General features: G+C 37.5%; 2 protein-coding genes across 8 annotated transcripts; one reads left to right on the forward strand and one right to left on the reverse strand.

Moving 5' to 3' along the window:
* Positions 1 to 2251: 2251 nt before the first annotated feature.
* LOC114878375 (lysosomal alpha-glucosidase-like) lies at positions 2252 to 8033 on the forward strand. The gene is made up of 17 exons (XM_029192121.2): positions 2252 to 2576; positions 2860 to 3244; positions 3327 to 3799; positions 3896 to 4070; positions 4148 to 4238; positions 4314 to 4482; positions 4604 to 4673; positions 4741 to 4845; positions 4922 to 5179; positions 5267 to 5469; positions 5566 to 5673; positions 5786 to 5963; positions 6033 to 6181; positions 6271 to 6355; positions 6436 to 6706; positions 6801 to 7000; positions 7064 to 8033. The coding sequence occupies exons 1-17, from the start codon at positions 2563 to 2565 to the stop codon at positions 7124 to 7126; spliced, it is 2997 nt and encodes a 998-aa protein (XP_029047954.1). The 5' UTR covers positions 2252 to 2562; the 3' UTR covers positions 7127 to 8033.
* LOC114878376 (zinc finger protein 652-like) lies at positions 7359 to 16400 on the reverse strand. Of its 7 annotated transcripts, none has more exons than XM_029192127.2 (3): positions 16311 to 16400; positions 15918 to 15986; positions 7359 to 14253 (listed from the first exon to the last, which is right to left on the reverse strand). In XM_029192127.2, exon 3 carries the CDS (start codon positions 12449 to 12451, stop codon positions 10016 to 10018), a length of 2436 nt encoding a protein of 811 aa, XP_029047960.2. In that variant the 5' UTR covers positions 12452 to 14253; positions 15918 to 15986; positions 16311 to 16400; the 3' UTR covers positions 7359 to 10015. The 7 variants fall into 7 exon arrangements, with proteins under 7 accessions (XP_029047960.2, XP_046142467.1, XP_046142465.1 ...); XM_046286511.1 differs by having other exon boundaries at positions 7359 to 14429; XM_046286509.1 differs by having other exon boundaries at positions 7359 to 14429; positions 15077 to 15986.
* Between the last annotated feature and the right edge of the window lie 8 nt (positions 16401 to 16408).

Consider the following 16408-nt stretch of genomic DNA (forward strand, 5'->3'; position numbering starts at 1 on the left):
AGCAGGGATGGGCTGGGTGGAAATATACAAAACAACATTCTTCTTATTCAGCGTTCGTAACGGAAATACTGTTATTAATGGCTTGTAAATGAAAATATCAGTGTTCGTGAAATATTTTCAACGAACACGAATATTATTCAAGTTGAATATTGATCCTCGATTATATTGTAATAATGAAATGTTTTAAATAATTGTTGATAATTATTTCAATGAATATTATATGGATAGAAAATCATATTTAAATTAAAATAAATATAATAGACTATGTTATTAAAGTAGTGGATTTCTGTTGTTAAAATTGTAAGCACACTAAAAATTGTTGAAAATTCCATTACATCGTGATTTATAAATTGTCTAAATTCTTTTCGATAAACAAAGTCCAATAATTAATCATGATTAAACAACATGTGATTTAAAAACGTGATTCTATTTTAATTTAAACTTGCATCGAAAGCTGGATATTATAGGTAATATAATTACTACGATTTAACAAGAATAGATTGTTTAAAATAATTTATAATTGCAGAAGAGAAGCAATCAGTTGCAGTAAAATACGAATTATTTCAATTTTCTTCTAATTTAAAACAAACGTATTAAAATACTAGACGAAACTATTTAATAAAATGAAAAATTAATTATTCTTTTTCTATGAATTGATTAAAGAAAAAAAATATTTCTAATCTTTTCTTTCTTGATACCTTGGTACCAATGAATTATCAAAAATGCTTACAATTAACGACGAATCAATGAAAAAAAAGTAATAATAAACGTTAATAATTGATTAGAATAAATTAAAACAATAAATTATTATGAAATTCTATTCCAAACCCATATCATGTGTCATGGTGTCCTTTCAAAATCTCTCAAGTATCTGTAATAAAAAAGAAATACGAATTTATGTAAATAAAATTTAATCAACAATAATAAAGTTATTATTAATAAACGATCGAACTATAATTGATAGAAAACATTTTAATGGATACAATGTGTACCTATTACTTATACGGGAGCACGAGCTCAACACGTCTTCTCGCTTCGACGCTCGAGAGAGCAATGGCGAGACCTTCCTTCCCATCGGAGACCGGCCGGCACTTCTGCAACGCTCGGCAACGCTCGGCAACGCTCGGAAATGTTCGGTATATTCTGCTACCGGCCGATACCTAACGAAGTACATACACGAACACGAACAGGTCTAAACAGAAATAATATTACGATGTTCAAGAAAAAACGTTATTAAATTAAAAACAGCAAATTCTGTAAAACAATATGAAAAACATTCGATAATGTTTAGGAACTCAACGATATAAAAGAGAATATAATTCAGATTCTGCTGTTCCACTCTTACTGTACATTCCCGGCGAGAGCAAAAATTTTCAACTCATGTATTTGTGAAGAAAACGCCGAATTAATGTCAAAGATCAAGAATTCAGACTTCTCTTCGATGTTTCTTTCTGTTTTTTGTACTTTTAACACCCGATCGGCAATTCAATTTAGTATTTAAAGATAATTTAATCTTACCTGTTGCAGACACGTGCCAAACGGAGGAAGCTTCGAAGACGACTGTTGCACGCCACCACTTTCCGCGCATTGCACCCTACAACGATAAACCTGATTGGTCGAAATGGAAGGACGCCATAATAGACGACCAATCACAGCCATTGATAGAAGTTTCGAATTGCTTTGAAACTTTAACATTAGAAGTACGGAAAGATTCGTTGAAAATTATCAACGCCATATTGAAATATAGTCAAGAAATATAGTCAACTTTTTTCACTTTAAAGCACCGAAATATAAGAAAAAAGATAGAAGAATACATAAGATATTAATGGTATTTAATAAATTATCACCATAAAAGCAGAATAAATGAGAAATAGGTTATTTTAATTCGTATCTGTATCAAGAAAATAGAATATAAATTTTCAGCTTACGCATTTCTGAAGACAATGTGGAAATGATGTCAGAAGTCACGACTCTGGTCATCTCTTTAACTTTGTCTTCTGTTTTTTATATTTTTGATACCTAATACACAATTTAATATTTAATATTTTGTTCATCGCTGCTTCCAGGCACGAACGTTCTATTCTCCACGACACATTGTATCGTCGTCGAGCGGAGAAAACGAAGGAACTGCTCCCTACAGAAAAAACGAGGAACTAAATTTGTAGTCTGTTTTACCTTTTTCACGTCTTCATGCTTATACGATACAAGATTCAACACCGATGATATAACTTTTTCTCTTATATTTAGGATTTTGGTTAACAAATAACATTGATCAAAGATTTTATGTTTGAATCACTACAATTTCTATATAAGTACATGCATAAATAAATACATATTCGTATATATATTAAGTATTAGAAACAATTGATATTTACAGAGGTATTAATTGTTGTTAAACAACGAAAACAATGTGTTATTTAGCAATTGTAAATCTAAATATTTTGTATGTATGAAAGAATTTTGAGGATAATAAAAAGAAGCTGATACGTATAAATATAAATCACCGTTCTAAAAATAAAATGTAACGACAAGTTGAGTCGCTAGGTTTCTATATAGTTATATATGTATTTACAATGGTAAGTTTGTGCTATAAAATATGAAATATACTATTGTTAAACATAACATTACGCGTATATAAAATGCGTATAAATGATGTACATACATAATTAGTTTTTATTTTATGTCTGTATATATAATATACATATAATCTCGATGTATATATTTGTAACTTTGTATTAAGGTTATGTTATAAATTGTAAAATAAAATTTATTTGTACTATTTGATAGTTATGGAAATTAAATAAAATGAACGTTTATGTTTATTATTTCTATAATATTTGATTAATACTTTGTTTGTAGTAAAAAAAAGAAAATAAATCGATCTGGCACAATATTTACCAATAAGGAGAGAAAGATTATTATACTAATAAAGAAAATGCGGGAGAATAGCAGAAAAATAGATTTTATGGCACAAAATGTGGCCTTAAAGAAATACTTGAAATATGTAATACCATATGATTTTTTAAGATTGATCATGATCATGATCATCATTGTATTATGTATCTTGCTATTACTTGTAAGACAGACAAAATATACTATTATTGAACAATATGAAATAAATGTAATTGTTGATGATATCCATGAAAACATATCGGATACGTTTTTTGTATCAACCGTTAAGGAAAAATATAAGATTAACTTAACGTTGGTTGATACAGGATTTGAAAGTGGTGAAAGTATGCAAGTAAGTTTTAAATGTGCAATTGAGAAATTTAATGTCGTTAAAAGAGCTTGTATTTATAATAATTTTTATTCATTCTGAACAGTGCAACAACATTCCTGTAGCATTACGCTTTGATTGTCATCCCGAAGAAGGGGCATCAGAATTATCATGTGCAAGTAGAGGTTGTTGCTGGAGTCCAGTTAATAAAGAAATTTCCAGAAGAAAACGAATTCCTCTGAATGTTCCGTATTGTTATTACTCAAAAAATTGGACCATATATAAATATGAAAATTTTAGCAAGGAAGGAAATGAGTTTTCTGGATTTCTAAAACAGACAAAGGATTCTTTTTACAAAACTGATCTACCGTTTATTAAGGTAGAAGTTAGCTCCGTGGATGATTCAATTTTCCGCGTAAAAATGTACGATCCTCTAAAAAAACGGTACGAACCACCATGGCCTCATAGATCGAATCCTAAACCTTTCAGTGAGAAAAACGTAAATGCAAAATACAAAGTAGATATTGATGATGTGAAACCTGGCTTGAAAATATATAGAACGTTAGATGGTACAACCATGTAAGTAATGTGTTTGAATATGTTTAAATGTTGATTAATCCAAGTAGTTAGAAATTAGATTAACGGAATTAACGGAATTTATGTTTATATTTTCAGATTCGATTCTTTTAATGTCGGAGGTTTTATATTTGCCGATCAATTTTTACAAATAAGCGCTCTGTTGCCAACTCATAATATTTATGGTATCGGTGAGCATCGAAGCAGTTTAAAGCTAAACACTAATTGGCAGTCTTTTACTTTATTTAATAAGGATCAAGAACCGATCGAGAATGTACGTCGTTTCGTACGTTTGTGTACGTACTTTTTACTTGATCTTGATTTCTATAAATCCATTCTTTTTGAATTTAGGCAAATCTGTACGGATCTCACCCATTTTATTTGATGATTGAAAATTCTGGTAAATCTCATGGAGTTCTCTTTCTGAACAGTAACGCTATGGGTAATGATTTATCGAGTCGTTTTCATTGATACGTGATAAGTAACGGATACGCATCAGAGCATTGACTTATTTCAGATGTGATATTGCAACCAACGCCTGCTATAACATTTCGAAGCATCGGCGGTATCTTTGATATATACTTTTTCCTAGGACCAAGTCCAGCAGATGTTATAAAACAATATTCCGAAATAGTCGGCAAACCGTTTTTACCTCCTTATTGGTCCCTTGGTTTTCACTTGTGCAGGTATTATTTTTCACTATTATTATTATCATTAAACATGTTACGTTATACGTTACGTGGTAGAAAATGATTTTGCGTTTGTTTGTTTATTTCCATTTGAAATATGTTGAAACTTGTTAAACAGATACGGATATAAGAGTTTAGAAAAGACCAAAGAAGTGTGGAGGAGAACCATAGCAGCGGAAATTCCATTTGTAATGTATTTTATTTATATTTCTATTTAGATAGAAATCGGTTCAATTAGATTATATTCTTTCGTAGGATACGCAGTGGAACGATCTAGATTATATGGATAAAAATAATGATTTTACGTATAATTTGGATAAATTTAAGAATTTGCCAGAATTTGTGAATGAACTTCATTCGGTATGATTTCTTTAATATTATTTTTTAGTAATTATTAAGGAAGAATTCGCGTACGATGTGTACATATACGTTTTAGAGAGGAATGCATTACATCCCTTTGATCGATGCTGGAATATCTGGTTCTGAAATGAACGGTAGCTATTTACCGTACGACGAAGGTCTAAAAGAAGATATATTCGTCAAGGACGATGCAACTAATCGGCCGTTTATAGGAAAAGTTTGGAATTTAGTTTCAACTGTTTGGCCTGACTTTACGAATCCTAAAACGCAAGGTTACTATCTTCGGATGATGAGAGACATGCATAAAAAATTTGCGTACGACGGTGCCTGGATCGTATGTGTATCGATACTTTTATTTTTTTTTCTTCTTCTTCTTCTTTTATCGAATTTTCACGTATACAGATGAATTGGTCTTTACCAGGATATGAACGAACCGTCTAATTTTTACAATGGTCGTAAAGATGGATGTTCGCAAAATAATTTGGATTATCCGAAATACGTACCTAATGTTGTCGGTGGTATACTTGCGACGAAAACTTTGTGCATGAACGCGAAACATTACTTGGGAAGTCATTACGATTTTCACAATACCTATGGAACGAGTCAAGCGATAACAACTAATTAGTAAGTAGCAAATCGATTAGTAATAGTAAGAGAGAAAAATTGGAATCCAAGTTCGAAGGAATATATATATATGTGTGTGTGTGTGTGTGTGTGCAGCGCACTGAGTAAAATCCGAGGTAAAAGACCATTTATAATATCCCGGTCAACGTGGTTGGGACACGGACATTATGCCGGTCACTGGACAGGAGATGTTTATTCGTCGTGGTGAGTAACTATACATTATATGTATTTATGTATGTAGAATAAATGATGAAAGGTAGGCGTAGGTATCGTATAACGATTTAAATGGTACAGATTAATCGTTATATAATTTAAGGCATGATTTAAAAATGAGTATTCCTGCAATTCTGTCGTTAAATTTTTATCAAATACCGATGGTTGGCGCAGACATTTGTGGATTCAATGGAAATACGACAGCTGCATTGTGCAATCGTTGGATGCAACTCGGTGCTTTTTATCCGTTTTCACGTAATCACAATTCCGACGATACGATCGTTCGTATTCATTATTATTATCATCATTATCATTATCGTTATTCTTTTTCCTATCTACTTGCCTTGTAGGAACAAGATCCTGTCGCAATGGGCGATTTGGTAGTGAAATCATCGAAACGTGCACTTACGATACGTTATTGGCTTTTACCCTATTTGTACACCTTATTTTTTCGGGCACATAAGTTTGGAGAGACCGTAGCGCGGCCATTGTTTTTCGAGTAAGGGCGAACACACGCACACGGTTCTTTTTTCTTTTTTTTAAGATATAGAACAGAAGCAGCAGAAAGATTAATTTTTCTTATTTTAGATTTCCTCACGATTCAGCTACTTACGGTATCGATACGCAATTTTTATGGGGAAGTTATTTGATGATCGTACCAGTTTTAGAAGAAGTAAGTAAATTCAGTGATCGTAGTGATAAATTGAAATAAAGAGGTGATGTGATTTCTCCAATTTCTCGTTTTATCGAAAGAACAAGGTAAAAGTAAGAGGTTATTTGCCCCGTGGTCTATGGTATGATTTTTATACAAAGAAAGCCTCGTTTTGTATTGGTAAATATTACACGTTGAACGCACCGCTGGACGTTATACCGTTGATGATTCGCGGTGGATCAATTTTACCGGTACAGAAAGCAGCCAATACCACGACGTACAGTAGAAAAAACAAATTGGAATTGTTGATCACGTTGGATCACGTTAAAGAAGCAAAAGGAGAATTGTATTGGGACGATGGTGACAGCTTAGGTATTAGACATACGTATACGTACCTAGTGTAACGTACCACAGCACTGTCACGTGTGACTGTATTTTTTGCTATTTTTATTTAAAACGCTTCTAGATTCGTTTGAAAAGGGACAATTTGTGTGGTTGTTGTTCAACATCAAGAACAATACTTTGTCGAGTTTCAAAGCGAAAAAGAGTTGGTTTCAAGAGAAAATGATGCTCGATAGAATCGAAATATGGGGAATAACAAGAAAGGTTACGCAAGTTTTGATAAACGATCGTAAAATACCATTCGAGTACGATACGAAAGAAAATGTAAGTTTCTAATTTCTTTTTCGTTTCATAAGAATGATCTATGCTGATGGTAAATTTTTCTAGCGTTTGAATTGCAACGATTTACAAACGGATTTGCGAAAGAATTTTAAATTGTCTTGGAAATAAGTTGATTCTAGATTAAATAATTACATACACAACGACTGACAATGCATGCTGTATTTGTGATTATATCATAAAACGTACACGTACATCCTGATTCTGTGGAACGTAAGTAACTTGTGATATTATTACATGGTAAATCGTGTTTTTCTGCCTTTGGCGACACGATATTTCATTATATGTATCTATATTATTCATATACACATATATTTCTATATACCGAAATAAATACTTTGAATAGAAAGAAAGAGAAAACATTTTATTTGAATGACCGTTTCAACTGTACAGTACAATATGTATTATATATAATATAATATAATATAATATAATATAATAGAATGCGGATAACAGGCACGCGTGCACGTTTTTACGTGCACGCGTATAACAAAAAACGATAAATATAACTTGAAATATTTTCGATAATGCGCTCAACAGAAAACTACAAAGGAGAGTGGAAAATATAAATGTGAAATAACGTTTGTTCGAAATCGCGAAATCGCGAAATCGCGAAATCGCGGAATCGAGAAGAAACATATAACAATTGACCACGCAAGCTATCGTGTGTCAAGGTGAATAAAAAATTGTTGCTTTGGCACCGTCGTCTAACTTAAATCGAGTGAAATTAAACGTCGAAACATTGAAATCTCCGCTCGAATTGTACCGTATTCGTCGAGTCCCCTTTGACCTCGATCTATATTCAATGCTTTCGACAAGGTTTGTTTGCATTTCTATACCGGGCGCAAAAGTAGATTTCGATCTTTCGAATAAATTTCGTGACAATGTCTCGTCGTTATTCGTATCAATGTACAATTTCGCGATTTGCTATTAAACTTGAACGCGCACAGCAAGATGAATTTATTTCAACGATATGCAAATCGAACAAATTCTCCTTTATTATGCGTTCTCAAACGAACAAACGAACAAACGAACAAACGAAGAAACAAACATTCATTCATCTCGAAAATGAAATTGTTCTTATATTCTTGAAATCTCGATTCGGACAGGGTTTACCCGGCAAAACGAACAGTGATGACGAAACGTTTGAAACGTTTTTACGTAGTACGCAATAGCACCTTGCTACACGTTTCATAGAACGTTCAAACCTTTTTCAAACGAATTCAAATGGCATTATTATAATGCTAATGCGGTAGGGAACATAGAAACGTATATTTATCACTATCTTGTCTCTATTTGTATTTGTCGCACGATAATATAACATGTATATCTAATATATACGTATATATATATATATATATATATTTTTTTTTTTTTTTGTTCATTCGCTAATATTTATATACTATGCGTGTGATTTTGCGCGTACGCGATATCTATCTAAAAGTGTATATATATTTTGCAATCTTCATCATTATTGTCTGGTCACATTTACTTATACCTACCTAAAGAATGTCGCGTTTTAAAAGTAGGCGCGTAAAGAAGTAAAAACGCGTGGAGAATACGCGAGTAACCGAACATTTGGTGAAATCGAATAACGCGCGTTAATGAAAATTACTGTGGTAAGAAGTATGATAGAACACCCATAGGCATTAAAGTCCCCGTTCTTTCCGAGTCTCAATTATCTCTCATCGCGAAAAGGCGGTGTTTTCTTTTTTACGCGTTATAAAAGATGAAAGAGAAATGTATTGCAAGAAAGAAAAGAAAAGAAAAGAAAAGAAAAGAAAAGATAAGGTAAATTATGTATAAATGTAGCATATCATTTTAGCCTCTTCGATTTAGGACATATACATATACGTATGTATGTACAGATCACCTAAGGAGATCCAAAGTGGTATCTAAATTGTAAATGCTAAGAAATCTGGCAAGAAGCGTCTTAACGTTCCTTCTCTCTTTGGTGGAAAAACAGACATTTGTTTGTTCGATGGAAAAGAACGTTAATCTTTTGAACGGTACTTTGAAATTTTTAAGCAAACGCGATTGTTTCTTACAAACTGAATACTTTTAACCGTAATAATACGACCCGCGCGAAATAAGAACACAATTATAATAATATGTTCGTTGATGTTTAGAAAATGGCAAGAAAAAGTTGAATAACGATTAATGGCACCGTAAAGAAAATAAAAAATTGCTAACGCGTTCTTTGCTAGAAGAATATTTTTAGATACGTTTAAACTGTTTAAAGTTTAAAGGAACACGCATGTAAGCCTCTTTCGCGGGTAAGCCGACGTAATTAGATCCTAGTAATTTACGATTACTAGCGAAACGCGATTCTCGTCTTCTTAATATGTATATTAGAGAAGGAAAAAAAAAGAAAAAAAAATTAACCGCTTCGCATAGGATGTTTTACAGCATTCGTAATTATTTGATGCGAACGGTATGGCACTCGACGCGTTAATTAAATTAACTTATCACACGGAAAATTCATTAGCTATTTTCCATAGTTAGATGGAAATAAAATAAAAAGTAAGAAATAAAAAAATGGCAACAACATTATCGCGAACTTTTCTTTGGAAACTTTAGTAGTAAATCAGTCGATTATTTTCTTATTAAATAGATAGATTTGTTAGAGAATCGAAGAGTGCAAGGTAATCAGCTTAAAACGTTATCATAAATATAGCGTTTGCACTTTGGACTAGCACGTATTAACTTTAAACGAAACGTAAACGTAAACGATGTGTGCGCGTCGCGTTTTTGATAAATCGTTACTAACGTTTTCGTTATCTACGGTACGTTACAACGAACAATTAATAAAATAGTCTCTCGCTCTCTCTTGTTTTCCTTGTCCCTTTATCCCTATTATTCACACGATCGGATCGAATCGGATCGAATCGGATCGGATCGAATCGAATCGGCTCGACTACATTTCTATATTTTTTCGCTGATTTTAAGAAAAGCCTCCGTGTTCGTTTCGATAATCTTTGGTGTCGTTTAGAGTTTGATTTAGGTAGCGGTAAGCGTTTCCAAGATGTCTTCGGGAGTTTTGTTTAATCGACGAAAATGTTCCCAGTGTTCTTTCGGTACGGTCCATTTTAGAAATATCTCGAGATTTTTCGTCAGAGTCTCGAGTTCGGAGAGACCGTGGCTCGCTACCGGATCTTTACCGGCGGATATGAGAGAATCGTGAAGGACTTGATCGATCAGTCTTTTGCCGAAACCTAGCTCGTCCAGTCTCTCCTGTTTACTGATCCTCTTGAGCAAAACCGCGAGCAACAGTCTCATCCGCTCGACGGTCATCAAGCGATACTTTGAAGCCGGTGAAGAATGCTTGTCGACGAGCTGCTCGTTGGAAAAGGGTGGCGGTGGCGGTGGCGGCGGGGCTGATGGTGTGAAAGCATCCGCCGCCGCCACCGCCGCCGCCGCCGCCGCTGCCGCTGCCGCTGCTGGATTGGTCGACGAGCCTCGACGAGGAGGGTTCGAATGGCCAGGATGGTCAGGATGCCGGTCGCGAAGATCGTGAGAGATGATGATCGGAAACTCGGGATGACAAGTTTTTTCGTGACATTCCAAATCGTTTTTGATTCGAAAGAAACTTTTACACTTGTTGCAGGCGTACGGCTCGTTTCGGCCGTGAATACATTTCATGTGTTTCTTCCAGTGGGGTAACTGTGTAAAGCCGGCGTTGCACTCGGCGCATTTGAACGGGCGTTCGCCGGTGTGCCTTCTAGTGTGCAACTTGAGCGCGGTCGAATGCGCGAAAGCCTGCCAACAGACCAAACACCTGAACGGCCTCTGTCCGGAATGAGTCCTCTGGTGTACCGTCAGCTGAGACTTTTGAGCGAATCTTTGGCCACAAGTGGCGCATCCATGGGGTCGATCGCGCGCGTGCGTCCTCATGTGCTGAGGTAAATGACCCTTGAAAGTTTTGTTGCAAATCACGCAAAGAAACGATTTCACGTCTCTGTGAAGGCACTCGAGATGTTTCTTCAGAGCGTCTCGTCGAACGAACGCACGACCGCAAATTTCGCACTTGTGATCTTTTTGGCCATTGTGACGTTTCACGTGCAACGCAAGGTTCGCCGCGCAGGTGAACGTGCCGGAACAGAGGCCGCAACGATACGGTTTAACCTGACTGTGAGTGCGTCGATGCTGCACCAGCTGTCCTCCCCTGGCGAAGCTCTTGTCGCACTCGCAACATTTGTACGGCTTGAAGCCGGTATGCGTTCTCACGTGTAGCTTTAATCTTTCCTTCAACGGAAATTCTTTACCGCACTCGTCGCACTTGAACACCGGTCCAGCTCCGTGCACGATTTTGTAATGATTGCGAAGTCCACCGCTGCCTTTGAACCGAGCCTCGCACACGACGCAACAATACTTTTTCTGCCGACTCTCCTCCTTGGAAATATCTGTATCGACCTCGTCATCGTCATCGTCATCGTCATCGTCATCGTCGTCGTCGCGATCCTTCTCCTCTTGATTAATTTCGTCAATTTCGTTTTCGATTTTGAATCGATTCGATCGCACCACGTTGTTGTTTTCCCCCTCGTCGAGATAATTTCCTTCGACGATAGGGTTCGTCCGATTTTCTACCTTCTCTTCGATTTGTTTCTCAACGACGACCATTTCGCTTCTCTTTCGGCAAGATATCGCCATGCGATCAAACAACGCGCCATCGGTAGTTGTCGGTGGTGGTGGTGGTGGTGGTGGTGGTGGGTGGTAATTATTTTCGTAAACCTCATCTGCATTGTTCGAATTTCTGTTTCTGTTTCTTCTCTGTTCCGAGTCCAGAGGTTCGCGACGAAACACGTAAATTTCATCGTTCGCATGATTATTTTTGTCAAGATCCAGATAAGTTGGTTCTTCTTCGTTATATTCCATCAAGAAATTTCTTTTCCCGTGGCTGAGGTAAACGTTTATCGACTCTTCCTCGTTTCCCTCCTCCTTTCTCTCCTTTTCCTCGTCTCCGACGATACAGAATTTCGCCTCCTTCCTATCCACCCGTTTTCTTTTCCTTTTCCTTTCCCTTTCCCTTTTCCTTTTCGCCTCGTCATCTTCGAACGTTTGATTAACTAGTTTGATATGGCTAGCGGCAAGATCGATTTCGCTGTCGTCGCTATCGTCGATCTGCTTCCGTGGCTTTTCTCCACGACAATCTCCGCGAGTCTGTTTTCCTGCTCGTTGTAGAATTCTTCTAGAAAACTGTTCCTTGTTGCATTCGTCGGCGATACCGAAACTTGCAAGTACTTGTAAAGCATCGCTCGTGCTTGGGTCCACTTCCGCGTTCACGCTAAAGTTAGCTCGCGCAAAAATTACGTTTTCTTGGCTGATTTCACACTGTTTCACCGGCAGTAGTTCGGTCAACTCAATTTCCTCTTGCGCTCTTTCGTTTTCAACAATTTCGCTTAAAACGGTCTGTTGTTGCATATCGAGGCTGGCCATCTGGTTCCTTAGTCTTCTTTTATTTCAAAGAAAGGAAACGTTACGTTCGTCAAGTTTAGTCGTGTCGGGAGACTTGGATGCGAGCGAGTCGTTTATTCTTAAGAAACGGCCGTTAATCGTAGCTCTTGCTATCATCGTCCAGCTTCTTCCTCCAAGAGTATCGTAGATGACACGAGGATACTTTTTTAAGAAAATTTCCGTTTTTCATCCTTCTCGTGGTCGTCGTCGTCGTCGTCGTCGTCGTCGTCTTCGCCACGGCAAAGGAGAGGTCGAGTCAACGACGAAACGGTGGCGGGTACGCGCGTTGTTAAAGTGAATACGCTCGGTTATCGGACTCTTATCGCTTCGATATTCCGTCTCTTTTCCTTCCCTCCCTCCTTTGTATTTCCCTTTCCGTTTCTTTCTGTTTCTGCCTGTTCGGTGTACCTAATATGCTATTGCTTCGTTATCGCGATAACGCTTGACGACACGAAACTAGACGAAATCGCGTTGCTGCTCTTTCATCTTTTCTGCCTAATTTTTCGAGACTGCTGTCAAGTTTCTAACGGCGGAGACGCAACGATCAAAAAGAATTCGTTTTCGACAGCAAGGCTCTTACTTACGATTCTAGCGCGCGTTCATCGACAACGACTTCACCTTTCGCACCCATCCGTTTTGTTCGGATAATACGGATTTGGTTGATGCGCGCATTGGAATCACCGCGAGTTGAAAAGAATTCCGGGCAGAAGGGATGAAACGATAAGACGGAGAAAACTATTTTACGGAATATGGTTGACGAACAGGCGACGAGTTTTCTCGCCGTCGAAACACGATCGAACGTTGCAACAAGGGCTGATGTTGGAGAAGGAGGAAGAGGAGGAGGAGGATCGGTCGATCGGTCGCGAGACAACGGGACGACGCTGCGTCGATAAAAAGGAATCGATTAAAGGGCAGGGTCACTCGTCGACGACGTTGCTCGTTGCGACGATCGACTGACTTGTCTCTCTCTCTGTATATCCCGCGACGATACCGCCGCTTCCTTGACAGAGCGATTGCGCGCCTTTTTCCGCGCAAGCGCAATTCGCGGTCGATATCGCTTGGATTTTATCCCCCTCCGCCTCTTTCAAACCCCCCTTTCCCCTTTGCCTCTTTCGTTTTTCCAACCCTTCTCTGACGAGCTCTCACCTTTCTCCCGTATCAATCTATCCTTTCCTACATCCACCCCGATCATTCTTCTTTCTCTTTCGCTGTCTCTCCTCTACCTATTTCTATTCGTCCGACGAATAATCCTTGAAAAACCATCAAATGTCTCGTTCGATGTCGCTTATGTTTGCTTTTCAGTCTTTGTCTTCTTCAAGAAGCAATCTCTTCTTTGCTACGATTATACAACTATAATTAAAATATTTCTGACTATGATTCTATCATCCAATCCAAGTTTGAACAAGTCTTTTTGATCTTTGGTTTTATTCCTTTTCCTTTTCCTTTTCCTTTTCCTTTTGTTTTTGGTAAACCGTTCTCTTTGGCAAATTTTTCAACGATTAACGAAAACGCGGGCTTTCAGCATCCTTAGCAGGATGTAACTTTGATTATAAATAAAATACTTTCTTATCGTTAGACGTATCCAGTTTACCTCTTCAAAGGTTTTCCTTCGGTGACTAGACCGTTTAAAGTTTACGAAGGAGCTTTGATTTCATTGTCGTTTTCTTTGTTGGAAACATACGTACGTAACGCATCGATGCAATTGGTTTCCGATACGATTAGATTAAAGTATTTCCCTCGAACTCGCTGTATTGGTTAGCCAACAGCGAAGAACCCACCACCATCTGAAAGAAAAGCAGAAATACCGCTGGTATTTCTTTGCTGATTTTTATTTTAACCGGGTATCCAGACATTTCAATAACATACGTACATACAAATATAAATACATACAAATTCGAAGACGAAACGGGCTTTTTAGACGACCAAAGCAAAGAGGACGCTTGTTGCGACGACCGTCCCACTAAAATATAAAATATAAAATACACGAGTAGTGGTAGACGTAATTTTTTCTAGAAATTCGACAATATTATTGCCACCGTCGTCATCGTGATACCAAAGACCGATTACAATAAAAATGATAGGTCGGTTGTTGACTGGGTTAGATGGAACGGAATAAAAGTATTACATCTATTATTATTCGACTGTGGCGTCTCACGCTCGGATCGTTTGAAAGTGATACAGACACACGGGTTAGGGCATATCCGTCCGTCCGTTTCTGTCTCCATGAATATTTTCGTTCGTTGATAGTTGATAGTCTTTAGTAGTTAGTCGTTAGTCGTTAGTCGTTTGTATGTACATTCCAACTTTACACCAGTCTATCGCCGCATTCACACGTATTTATGTATGCGTGCAGAGACCTTTTTTCTGGTTTCATTTCGTCGCGATGTCGCGATGTCGCGATTTGCGACGCGACAAACACACTGTGTGCGCATTGAACTTCCCAGTCTCGACCAGTCTCGACACATAACAGGTTCGTTCGTATTCCGAGATATCGTCGCAAGACCGCTGACAATTTCCCGCCATTTCGACGCTGTATAGAACCGTCGGATCGTCGAACGAGTCGAAAGGTTTCCCTTCTTTTCTCGCGACACCTCAATTTCGACTCACCTGACACAACGGGAGCCCAAGCTTTGGCTATCACGGCAAGAAAGAGACTTCCTTGCGAAGCGTCTGCTCGTTCTACCCTCTTATCGCCATCTTCGAACCACGTTCAACTCTACCGATGAAATTGATGAATCGAGTAGAGGGGCGAAACGATTCTAATCAAATATTGTATCGCGTCTTTCCGGTAGATGGCGCGCGCACTTCTGGTAGATGTGCAGCGCCAAATCTCAACGCATCTTTTTTTCTTTCGACTTGTTTCACCGGTTTCTTACTATACTACCGATACATATTATATTAAATAAAAGGAATTAGACAAATTAGAATTTTCTAGGAGACACGACCTCCCATAAAGGGTAGTAGGTTTTCTAATAATATCACCTGATCGATACGATAAGAGTGACATTAGTCGATATTGTAGATTCCGTTTTCGAGCGGTTTTAGCCACACCCTAAATGCATGTAAGTATCTACTTATGTTTCTAACGCGGACGATATCAACTGAAGCGATTTAACTGACGATGAACATACGCGAATGATCGACGATACTTATACGATACTACTGGTCAATTTTTTTTTAAATTTTCAATCGTTACTTAAAAAATTTCGATTCATTGAATCGCTTGTTGCACAGTGTTAGAGATTTCAATGCTCAATGCTCGATGCTTCATGCTTTCCAAAATATCGATTACGTGGAATACTCATTTAAAAAAAACAACAAGGACCAAGTATTCTGTACACTATGTAAATACTTGTTGAATTCTAGCTTTTAGGAAAAATAAGGAAAAAACAGAGAGAAACGGAGAATGCTAATTCGGAGCACGGAGTATGCCCGGGGTTTTACTTACTGCGACCAAAGTATGTAACTGCTTACTGGTGCTACACCACGCGGCCAACTCTTGGGAAAAGGTAGAAATCTGTAAACGAGATTGAAATTAGCATACACAAGAACCGCAGATCTTTCAGTCACACGTGTCGCAAACTTGTACACTTTCGTTACCATTATCGGTAATACAGTATCATATTCACAGTGTCATTCGGACATAATAAATAAGCGAACGAAGCGAACGAAGCGAACGAAGCGAATTATCGATGCTTTTTTACCACGAGAAAATTTAGCGATATCTTTTGGACGATTTTAGTTTTTACTGGTAAATACCATAAGCGTGGGCTATCGAATAATAGCAATTTGGTTGTGTTATGTACAATTTAAAGTGGTAAAGAAATTTAAAGAAACGTACCAGTAGTCGAAGCAGCGCCATTGTTGGCACGAGCGGCGAAGAAGGACGGAATGAAACGAAGCTAGGTTCGCGTTGAGGACGAGGTCGAGCGGTCGAGC

This window comes from Osmia bicornis, chromosome 7 (assembly GCF_907164935.1).
Source record: "Osmia bicornis bicornis chromosome 7, iOsmBic2.1, whole genome shotgun sequence".
NCBI lineage: Eukaryota > Metazoa > Arthropoda > Insecta > Hymenoptera > Megachilidae > Osmia > Osmia bicornis.